Raw genomic sequence first — 10,600 nt, 5'->3', positions numbered from 1 at the left:
CCCACGTGGCCACGTCCCCATATCACGGCGAGGGCGGACTGATTGGACTGGCGAACCCCACGACTCCGTCCACGTGACGATTCGTGCGGTGATCTCTCGATGAGGGAAACGGACGGCTGGATCGCGGTCATCGGGTACCGGAAAGGGTTCGAGCCTTTAACGGTCCCACCATCGTTACAAGTACCGCCCATCGCTCTTTTCGGATCATTTGATCTCTCTCCAACGCAGTTACTTTTTAGGGTTCGAAGAAGGCTCTTTGGTTTTTACCTCGAGAGGTGGTGAAATGGAGAGGGAGAACCATGTCTACGTGGCGAAGCTCGCAGAGCAAGCTGAGAGATATGACGGTGAGTGCTCTCATCTGATCTCGCCTTTTTTTATAGTTTATTCCGTATTTTGGTCCTCCTTCTGTGATGTAGATTCGAGCTATTACCGATTTTTCTTTGCTGAAATCTTAGTCTAAATCGTATTGCCTTTTAGAAAAAATTGTCTTGTGCCTACTTTTCTTTTCTTTTAATTTTCAAAGCTTTTCTTCATTTCTCTTTGCGATTCCGTAATATTTTTAAGTCTTTCGAGATTTGGTTTTCTTATTGACGTTCCTCTTTGCTGCCATTTTTCTTAAGGTTATGTTACTGGGATACGAATGACAATTGAAAAGTTTTGTAGCAACGGATAATTTTTCCTGAAAAAAAAAGAATTTTTATAGAAGGATCGTATGATTTAAAGTTGTGCCGCAATGAACCATGACAAATGAAGATATCTATTTCTTGTCATGTTTATTCCTAGTGTTGAAAAGGGTAATTACCTCTTCAAGGTACACCAAAGACGACTCTTTGTCAATTTTTGCTAATAGTAAATGTATAATTGCTCGTTCGTACATAAGATAACTATCAATTTGATTGCTATCTTTAATCCAGAAATGGTTGAAAGCATGAAGAAGGTCGCTGAGCTTGACGTTGAGCTGACTGTTGAAGAAAGGAATCTCCTTTCGGTGGGTTACAAGAATGTTATCGGGGCTCGCCGAGCTTCATGGCGCATCATGTCCTCCATTGAGCAAAAAGAAGAGTCAAAAGGGAATGAACAGAATGTCAAACTGATCAAAGGTTATCGCCAGAAAGTTGAAGATGAACTCACAAAGATATGCAATGACATCTTATCCATCATCGATCAGCATCTAGTTCCTTCTTCTGGCTCTGGAGAATCTACTGTATTTTATTACAAGATGTAAGTTTAGCTGCTACTTAATCTTTTTTTGCTTGTATTTTTCATAAGCACAGCCGGAGAGTGGAGAATCTACAGCTTTCTCTATTAACCGTCCTGGGAGTGGAAGCTTGTTAACCAATTGCTGCTTGTGGGAACCTCTGGTAAAGCTTTTTTTGAGTACTAAATTCATTGTATGTGATACAGGAAGGGTGATTACTACCGCTATCTTGCTGAGTTCAAGACTGACCAAGAAAAGAAAGAAGCTGCTGATCAATCTTTGAAGGGCTATCAGGCATGTCCAACATTTGTCCTTATCATAAATCTTTACTCTTTTGATATATTTCCTTTTATTTTAGGCTGCCTCAAATACAGCCAGCAGTGATCTGTCCCCTACGCATCCTATCCGTCTTGGTCTTGCTCTGAACTTCTCGGTCTTCTACTATGAAATCATGAACTCCCCTGAGAGGTATTATTTACATTCAAACATTTGAAAAATGTTCAGAATTATCTTTTCAATAATGTTGAAACATTTCCAGGGCATGCCATTTGGCAAAGCAAGCATTTGATGAGGCAATTGCAGAGCTTGATTCCTTGAGTGAGGAGTCGTACAAGGATAGCACTTTGATCATGCAGTTGCTGAGAGACAATCTTACACTCTGGACATCTGATTTACCTGAGGATGGAGGTGATTTAGAGTTTGATAGATAGTCTCATATCCTTCCAAAGATGATTTATATTTACTCCTAGTCCTTTTGATCCATAGTCTTACTCCCGTATGCTGAAACTCATAAAATTTTGCAGCCGAAGACGGTTACAAAGGAGGAGAGGAGGCCAAAGCAGCTGCAGAGCCTCAGGTGCATAGCGTTTCGCCGATCAGTTCTCCCTAGTCGTGCTTTTATTGCATGATATTGTCTTTCAAATATAGGTTTAGTAACTGTACTTTTCTTGTTGCAGAACTAGCGAGGATGGTTGTGTCGGTAGACATGCAATGGAGGCATACTTTTGGAATTGAGAATCCTCAAGAGGGTTGCAGTAGCTTTTCAATCCATGTATGACATCTGGGTCAAAGCAGGGAATCCTCTTTTTCTCTTCGGTTATCAGGATAAGAAGGTGGCTCCCTTGATGTATCTAACCTTCCTCAGCGTTGATCATCTCCCTTTCTTTCTACCCTTTTTATGTTTTATTTGAAAGCGCCTTAACTGTTAAATGTCTTAGGTTAGTGAAATGATGTATTAGGTGGTGTTGTTTCCTTTTCCTTATTTGTACTGCTAAACTCTGCCGGTTTCTTAAGGCTTCAAACGAACGACTACTCATTAAGAAACCTATGAAAGAAAAGTGTCTGGATCTCTTTATTGGCACTTCTATGGATCCTTTTACTGGTTCCTTATTATATTATTAACCTTACTCGATTGGTGTATATGTAATTTGTGATTTAACTTGTACATTCTCTAGTGTAACGGTGCCATCTCACAAGGGAAGACCATTGAGTTGCATTAGTAGGCTATTAATTTGTACTAACTATGGCAGCCTTGTGACAAGCAAAATCTACCAACCACCATTTTTTCTTTCCATTTTGCAATGCCATATGTTACATTCATTATCAGGAGCAAACAATTTGTTTTTCATTTCCTTGGGGCAAAATGGATTTGGCAAAATTCCCCCTGCAACAATTTCTATATACAAAATGGATTTGTGTACTCTACGACAGTCAACTAGGTGATCACAGAAATAAAAGAAACCACTTCAGACTAGCAACAGGAGAGTTAACTTTTACCCTTGATTTCCTGAAACAAAATAACATTTACATTTGGCAAAGTGGCAAGAGTAGCACATCAAATAGCGCTTGCTTGGAAACGCTATCCCGCTATCCGAGTTATAAGAATCTTAGGAAGGAAGGCATCTAAGTTCTCAGATAAAAAAAAAACAAGAAACCCAATTCAGATGAAAAATGAACTGTTGATGAGTTAGAAGCCGCAACCCCATTAATCCCGAAATTAAGCTCTGCATAGAGTTGGCAAAATAAGGACTGCATTAAGAATGCTAAAATTGAACTAACTCTTGCTATTCTTGAAAGAGGTTGTAGTGTTGATAGAATGCAGATAACAATCACCCTAGATAAGATATGCTACTCCTCTTCCTTGATGTGGTAATCCTGCGGCAAGGAGAATTCCTCCTCTTTATTGAATTTCTCAATCTCTTCATCATCAGGTTTCTGCGTATAATAGTAGCATCTAAAGTAAGAATATTTTCTCACTATAAGATTTGAAAGTCATGGCATTTACAACTAAACAAAGTTATCCATCAGTCATCTAGTTGTGGACATCTAAAAGCTTTTGTTTTTTAAAAATGTTCAATACTATTTCTAGCCTACAAGTGATTATTATAATAATAAAAACAAGTCAAAATAAAGTATAGAGTTTTCACTCACCAGCATTTCTAGGTTGAAGAAGCGATCTAACAGTTGCAAGACCTCATCTGCTGAGAAGTGTCTATCCAAGCTGTAAGAGTGAGATAATGTTAGTTGTATGTATACTAATATCAGTCGGTCAAGTGTATGAGGTATGCTTTAATAATCAAGACTTACCTTTTCTGCAAATATTCCATCAATCCAAAGAGAATGAAATGACGATGGATGCCTAATATAAAAAAATAGACATTTAACATGAGTTTAGATATTGTATCGGTATTAGCGAGAATTTATAATATTACTGATAATAATAGCTTCCTTCAAACCAATCTCCGATACTGAAGTATGAACACATATTCAGTATGCATAATTGGAGTTCAATTTTACAAACAAAATTTAACCCGATGATACTCAATATTAACATATTGAGGAAATACAGAGAAGCATTACTCCCTTATTTATGGGGATTCAGAAGTGATTCAAGGACTATCCACCTCAAACAAATTGGATGAACCACTTTTTCGAAATCACGGATATAACAATCTCTTTCTCTAAATTTATCATCACCAGGTAAAGAACACATAATTATCAAGAGTTATTATCTATAAAAATAGGAATTCAAAAAAGGGGATTAGTAACACCTAAAAGGGTCATGCAACAAATAATGGTAAATTCTAGGAAAAGATAACGAAGAAGAATTACCTTGCAATTTAAAGGGGGGGTAGAATTCCAGAGCTTCCAACAGCCTCAGTTCTAACTCTACCTGCGATTGCTCCTATACAGCGCACCAAATTTAAATAAAAATGAATAAATTCAAGATTAAAGCTATTTTTTCTCGAAAAAATAGTGATAAAAGAAGGAACCTTTGGGAGAGACGAGGCCGAGGAAAGCGGAGCCTGCGAGAGCCCATCTTGTTCCTCCTCCCCCGGAGCTTCCATTTTCTTCTTCTTCTTCTTCTTCTTCTTCTCCGTTACTTTCTTCCGGAAGAAACCCTCAGACGCGGGAGATCAGAGGTTCCAAAACCCTAGTCTTTTTCTTCTCAGTCTAGCTCAGTCGGTAGAGCGCAAGGCTCTTAACCTTGTAGTCGTGGGTTCGAGCCCCACGATGGGCGTAATATTTTCTTCTCTCCTTTTTTGTTTTCTCCAACTTCAGTATTGGTGCTTTAATATTCTATTCTAGTATTTCTACCAACTATTTATTAATGATGGACTCCATGCTAATGCTAGCCCAAGGCCTAATTAAACTTGCCGCGTGCATAGCATAACTATTTAAACTAGTCCAACTTGAGACCTAATTGGATATCGGGTAGGTGCAAGAAGAATGATCCGTTTACCTTTTTGACGCGTTACCCGGATCCGAATACTGCCAAGTCGGCAAGTCGGCTCGTTCTCCCAATCGCGTCCTCCTTCCTTTTGACGATCGCAAGTTCGCAACTCTACGGCAAAGGCGAAAGAAAGCTCAGTAGAATTAGGGTTAGCCTTTTGAGTTTCGATTCCAGTAATCTTCTCTTTCTCCTCTCTCGCCTTCCCCAAATTATAGGGCTTTGTGTTCTTCCGGATGCCCTTCTTCCCACTGCCGCGAAGATGAGGGAATTGGAGCAGCTCGCCGGGATCTCCCTCTCGATGTCGCCGGATGCGGCATTTCCGACCGATGGAGGCGGCAGGTCCGGCCTCTCGTGGTGGCTTACGGATTGCCACGGACTCTGGTACAACCTCGCGTTGATCGTGCCGTCGGCGCTCTTCGTGGCGTACCTTGCTTACCAGGCTCGCAAAAGCTTCTCAAAGCTCACCTATGGCCGATCCTATATCATGATCGCGTATTATGCCCTTCTCTGGGTTGTCAGCGTTCTCAATCTCCTGTGGTGTCTCCTCCAGGTACTCTTTGATACTTTTTCTTGGGCCTCGTTGACGGCATCTTTGAAATTAATGCTGTTGAGTTCTGTGTCTATCTTGTTGGTTGTCAATTACTCTGTGCTAGTCGGTGAATTGTCAGAGCATGAGGTATTTATGCAAGTTAGTTGTTCGGGAATGGTAAGAGCATGAAAAGATTGTTGCTTTCCTTATTCTCAAACGGAAACTGGGTGGGGGCACAGACCGACGCAACTTGTTTCGCCTCTTTAGTGAGTTTGAACAAGTTTGACATTTGATTTTATTGACGCTGTGTGATCATGGGCGAACCAATTTGGTTGCAGACTTTATGAAATTGTGTACGAGGACCAAACTATCTTCTATTTCGACTAACACATCAGCTCATACTTACTTCCTAATTTTCTTCTGGTTATGTTTGCTATTCTGCTTGCTTAATCTACTTCCATAATGTTTTTCTTACATAAGAAGGGTTCCTCTCTGCACCAAACTTGATTTTCTAGATGTTACTATATGCATCCTTTTTCGTGCCTTTATATCTCTATTCTAGTATATGGTGCGATGTATCATCCTCTTTTCTCTTTCTTCTTGGAGGACAGGCATGGCAATGTACACCTACTAAAGAGTTCTCTTGGAATATGCTATCGTTGTTTTCAAAATCCGGAATGTTGTTCCTGGAAATCAGCCTTATGGCGTTTTTACTTCAAGGGAATCATGCTAGTGGTTTGGAAGCTTTGACACATACATTTGTCGTATCAGGAGTCATAGTTGCTGCTGATATTTTACTAAAGGTATGCATTTTTATTAGAAAACAGTAGCTCGACTGCTTGGGCTGAAACTAATGAAGATTTTTAGTAGCTTCAGTGCTGCATGGCTATGTAGCTACTTACCTACTTGTCTGATCACCTTCTGAGTTTAATTTTTTTGCAATGGAGGGGGCAATCTTATGTACTGTTAAAATGAACTTGTCAGCAGCCTTATATTTGTGAAACTTGTAATTAGTATTACTCTGAGATGAATTTGTTCTTCAGGCTATCTATATATTTGGTTTTGGTGTTCCACTGTTCGTCGACACCAGTGAATCGTCAAATCGTGTGAAGTGGGGACTGTGGATTGTCCACAAGTTGTTGCTGACCGCAGTCTATGGCTCGGTTATGTTCATGTACCATTCTAAATGGAGAGAAAGGTTACCAGGTAACTCAAGTGACTCATATCTATAACTTCTGAATTAAGTCATTTATTTGTTACTGGATGTTCTTTCCCCTTTTGCTGCAGCAAGACCAGCATTCTACAATTATATATGTGCGATGCTCCTGTTGAATGGCATATCACTGTTTGCTTGTGTTCTTGTGGGAAATGGAGCTGGGTTTGGTTTCTGGTATTCACCATTGAATTCTTTGGAAGATGGATCATTATTTATCATACATTTGGTGTAAACATTTGATACTATCTCTGTCCACAGGTTATACAATCTCACAACAGTATGCTACCACTCTCTTTATCTACCACTTCTGTATGTGACTTTCCTTGCAGACTTTTTCCAGGTATGGTTCGCTGCACTCTTAAATCTTGGATTGGTATCACTTGATGTTGGGATATTTTTGCTTCTATTTGAACTGATACAATTATGCCTTCTGTATAATATGATTTCAATGCTTACAGGAGGAAGATTTGCGTTTGGAAAATGTTTACTACTCTGAGATGAAAGATGCTGGTTTCTTTGATGCTGATTGGGATTAGTATTTCCATGAGCAGACTGTATGATATCTTTTTTCATGTAAAAAATCTGCATACTTATCAATGTGCAACATTCCTATTTCCAAGTTGAAATTGTATGAACTCATTAACAATACAAGTTCACGCTTCTTACAATGAATGAAGAGCTGTAAAGTTCGTAGCACTGTGTAGTGCAAGTATTGCGAGCGAAAGACTTTCTAGTGATAAAGAAAATATATCACGAACAGGAAGAGAAGTACTCGGCTGGAAGAAATTCCAGCAAGAACAATCAATGTGAGCAATGTTGAAAAAACAATCAATGTGATCAAAGGAATTTACTGCCACAAAAGCATATTCTCGAGAGCTGTTCAGTAAAAGCTATTTCACTCAAAGTATGATTCACACATATCCAGCCATTTTACTAGAACAATCTTTAGGCTGTGTTCAGTTGAGGAATAAGACTAAATAAGTATTATTATTTTAATTTTTAATATTAAAAAAAAGTAATACTAGTATTAATTATTTTAATGTTTAGTTTAATACTAGAATAAAAAAATTATTATTATATTTTATATAATATAGAATTAACATTAAATTATTAAAGAGTAATAAAATTGTATTAAAAATTGGTGATATTTTAACCCGGAAATACCTTAAGTATATGTTAAAGTAGTGATAATATATTTTTTTAAAATGATATTAGTTTTAACCCATATGATGGTAGAAGAGAATCCAAGTAGAAGGTAGAAGATAATAGAATAAGGTCATTAATCATGATACAGAACTAACCAGTCAGCAGTATGAATTTTGTCCAACCACATCATGACAGCTAGCAAATCAATAAAAAAATGGCAGCAGAGCGCATTGGGCCCCACTCCCCAACACCAATCACAGGCAGGGGCTTTGGTTGAGTCCAGAACTTCCCATTACTCCACACATGGGTTTGCTGCCGTTAATAAGGGCCAGAACCTAAAGACAGTGTAGTTCACTTCCCTAGGACACACTCCTACAGAAGGGTCTGGCAATAAAATTATGGGTATTAAGGACTGGTAGATGTAGACTTTCTACTCAACCAGTTGCCTATTGTCCCAAAGCTCCTCCTCTTTTTCTACACAAGCAAGCAACCATGGCAGTTCTAGTGTGCGTGGTTCTTATCTTGGCCATGTTTGGTGTATCAGGTATGCAAGTTCAAGCCATTTCATGTCATCCTACAGGTTCTTGATTTATCTCTTACGTTGTTGAAAGATCCACTACCTTCCTCTTCTCGTCAACAAGCCTCCTTTACTCACCACTGTCCTAGGTTTTCTTGTGCTTAATTTCCTTGAGAGTAATTAGTAACTGAGGTGAGATCAGACACGTATCCCCTCCTCTCCTCTTAAAAGGTAGCTCCTTTGGGGGATTATATGATGGGAAAAATGAAAAAGATGTCATCTTTCAGTTTTAGTGAGATTTCTGTGGGGCTTCCTTTTATTCTTTCTTCCATTTTGACAGTTTGTATTAGTTTGGTAAGATGAGCTGAGCTTTTGTTCCTTTTCTTTTTTCCCTTTTTTTTTTCTTTTGGAAGATGGTGCTTGGTGTGTGTGTAGGTCTGATATGAGTGACAGTGTTCTGCAAAAGTCATTGGACTATGCTTGTGGAGCTGGGGCTGATTGCAACCCCATTCTCTCAAATGGAGCTTGCTTTCAACCCAACACAGTGAGAAGCCACTGTTCTTATGCTGTTAATAGCTACTACCAGAGGAAGGGGCAAGCTCAAGGGGCTTGTGACTTTGCGGGCTCTGCAGGTCTCACTGCAACAGACCCAAGTAAGTCCTGAAAAAATCTCTCTTTATAGTCTATCCTGATCACATTTCAGCACACTGAGATGAAATCTAACTACAAAATTTCTTTTGTTCGCAGGTAGTAATGGTTGCACATACCCTGCTACCCCCAGGTATGTTAATGAGTAAATCATACTTCCCTTTTGATTTCTTCTCTTTTTTCTTCTTCTCTGAAGTAGGGTTTATTCTTTCCTTTCTGACTGATTGATTGCTTTACTGCTTTGGCTTCAATTGTCAAACCTTTTCTTTTCAGTGATACTTAATTTTGTCACTTCCTACTTTTTCACTTTATGTCACTATAATACTGCATTACTTAATTTTACTCAGGGAATAAAGATCCTAAACATCTCCATCAACTATTAATCTTCTGGATGGATCTGATCCCCTTCTTGTTCCATGTTCCAGCTGGTTTCTTCCAAACCTTTTGAATGCTGAGATTCCATATTCGCAGCATGAGATTAGATTTAAATACTCTGAGGCCATTAGTAATAATTTCTTTCACTAGGCCAAACTATATATATATATATATATTTCTTCTAACATCCTTCCTTGTATTTATTAATTTGCTATGTTCAGCTCTACTAAATAATTTTTTTCTTTTTCTTTCTTCCTCCAGTGCTGCAGGGACAACAAGCACACCATCAACCACAAACGCTTCAGGATCAACATCAACAACACCCACCACCTTCAGCCCACCTGGGTCAATCTTAGGAGGACTAGGCCCCTCAGGAAATACCATATCTTCTGATAGTAGTGATGGCGGCCTCCCCCGTGAGGCCAGGATTCTTCTGCAGCTCCTTGCCATTTTGTTCTCAGTCATGGTTTACTTCAGTGGTTGATGAAACATTAAAGAACCCATGGTTTTGGAATGAATGGTAGCCGACAATTTGTGAGTATTTGGAGGTTGTGTTATTGTCCATCTACTAGAGATTGTTTCTCTCTCTTTTTCCTAGTGGCAGGCAAAAAAAAGGACTGTTGAATCCCTTGAAGTGAGTGGTATGGAATGAGGAATTGGCTGTCTCTCACTTGTTAAGACTAGTCCCTTTTCTTTCCCTTTCCGTTCCCTTTTGTACATTTAGGGAGGCAGACATTTATTAATTGACTTAGTTTACTGGTCTTGTGCATCTGTCTGTCCCCATCATATTCTGTTTCTTTACATCATTCCGCGTGAATGCCGTTCTTTGTCAAGGTCTAATTTTCAAACTTTTCTTAATATGTCAAAGAGAAGATAAAAGGGATTATATTGATATGAAGTAGGAGAGATGTCAGAATCTAGAGTTTCTTGTAAACTGGAAGGATGGTAATCTGCAAATAAGAAATAGAAGAAAAGGAACATGTCAATATTTTTTTATGGATCTGGTTGTCTACATACATTGCTCTCATCATATTGAGCTTCAAGTTTTAAGAAATTTGATGTCAAGTTTGTAATAGCTGTGGTTTTAAACTGGAGAACAACATGGTGCTCTGATCACGGGAAGGTCCTTGACCGATGCATCTAACTTTAGAGGCTTTTCAGCGTATAATAAGGAGCTCTGTTTTCTCACTTGGATTCCAGCCTTTTCCGGGTAAAATTTAAGTTAAACCACTAATCGC

The 10,600-nt window shown here is 38.9% G+C and overlaps 4 protein-coding genes and 1 non-coding gene across 7 annotated transcripts; 4 read left to right on the top strand and 1 right to left on the bottom strand.

Moving 5' to 3' along the window:
- Positions 1-29: 29 nt before the first annotated feature.
- On the top strand, positions 30-2,523 carry LOC140758871 (14-3-3-like protein GF14 iota). Its single transcript, XM_073095251.1, has 7 exons — positions 30-344; positions 915-1,221; positions 1,405-1,492; positions 1,557-1,666; positions 1,737-1,885; positions 2,002-2,054; positions 2,155-2,523. The coding sequence occupies exons 1-7, from the start codon at positions 284-286 to the stop codon at positions 2,158-2,160; spliced, it is 774 nt and encodes a 257-aa protein (XP_072951352.1). The 5' UTR covers positions 30-283; the 3' UTR covers positions 2,161-2,523.
- A 419-nt stretch (positions 2,524-2,942) lies between these two features.
- Positions 2,943-4,806, bottom strand: LOC140758872 (uncharacterized). Of its 2 annotated transcripts, XM_073095253.1 has the most exons (6): positions 4,471-4,806; positions 4,310-4,382; positions 3,785-3,836; positions 3,629-3,698; positions 3,311-3,412; positions 2,943-3,201 (listed from the first exon to the last, which is right to left on the bottom strand). In XM_073095253.1, exons 1-5 carry the CDS (start codon positions 4,543-4,545, stop codon positions 3,326-3,328), a joined length of 357 nt encoding a protein of 118 aa, XP_072951354.1. In that variant the 5' UTR covers positions 4,546-4,806; the 3' UTR covers positions 2,943-3,201; positions 3,311-3,325. The 2 variants fall into 2 exon arrangements, with proteins under 2 accessions (XP_072951354.1, XP_072951353.1); XM_073095252.1 differs by having other exon boundaries at positions 2,943-3,412.
- TRNAK-CUU (transfer RNA lysine (anticodon CUU)) lies at positions 4,635-4,718 on the top strand. The gene has a single exon. It is a non-coding gene; the product is annotated as a tRNA-Lys (tRNA).
- Positions 4,807-5,004: 198 nt separating the features above from the next.
- Positions 5,005-7,372, top strand: LOC140758870 (protein CANDIDATE G-PROTEIN COUPLED RECEPTOR 2-like). The gene is made up of 6 exons (XM_073095250.1): positions 5,005-5,481; positions 6,072-6,263; positions 6,504-6,666; positions 6,748-6,850; positions 6,935-7,016; positions 7,135-7,372. Exons 1-6 carry the CDS (start codon positions 5,191-5,193, stop codon positions 7,210-7,212), a joined length of 909 nt encoding a protein of 302 aa, XP_072951351.1. The 5' UTR covers positions 5,005-5,190; the 3' UTR covers positions 7,213-7,372.
- Positions 7,373-8,149: 777 nt separating this feature from the next.
- LOC140759198 (PLASMODESMATA CALLOSE-BINDING PROTEIN 2-like) lies at positions 8,150-10,131 on the top strand. 2 transcript variants are annotated; one of them, XM_073095692.1, is made up of 4 exons: positions 8,150-8,366; positions 8,753-8,992; positions 9,087-9,120; positions 9,335-9,617. In XM_073095692.1, the coding sequence occupies exons 1-4, from the start codon at positions 8,315-8,317 to the stop codon at positions 9,339-9,341; spliced, it is 333 nt and encodes a 110-aa protein (XP_072951793.1). In that variant the 5' UTR covers positions 8,150-8,314; the 3' UTR covers positions 9,342-9,617. The 2 variants fall into 2 exon arrangements, with proteins under 2 accessions (XP_072951793.1, XP_072951791.1); XM_073095690.1 differs by lacking the exon at positions 9,335-9,617 and adding an exon at positions 9,624-10,131 and having other exon boundaries at positions 8,157-8,366.
- Positions 10,132-10,600: the final 469 nt, after the last annotated feature.

The sequence above is a fragment of the Typha angustifolia genome, chromosome 4, assembly GCF_048772165.1.
Source record: "Typha angustifolia cultivar Huaian chromosome 4, ASM4877216v1, whole genome shotgun sequence".
NCBI lineage: Eukaryota > Viridiplantae > Streptophyta > Magnoliopsida > Poales > Typhaceae > Typha > Typha angustifolia.
Note: the sequence above shows the minus strand (reverse complement) of the source record. Positions and strands in the feature narration are given on the sequence as shown.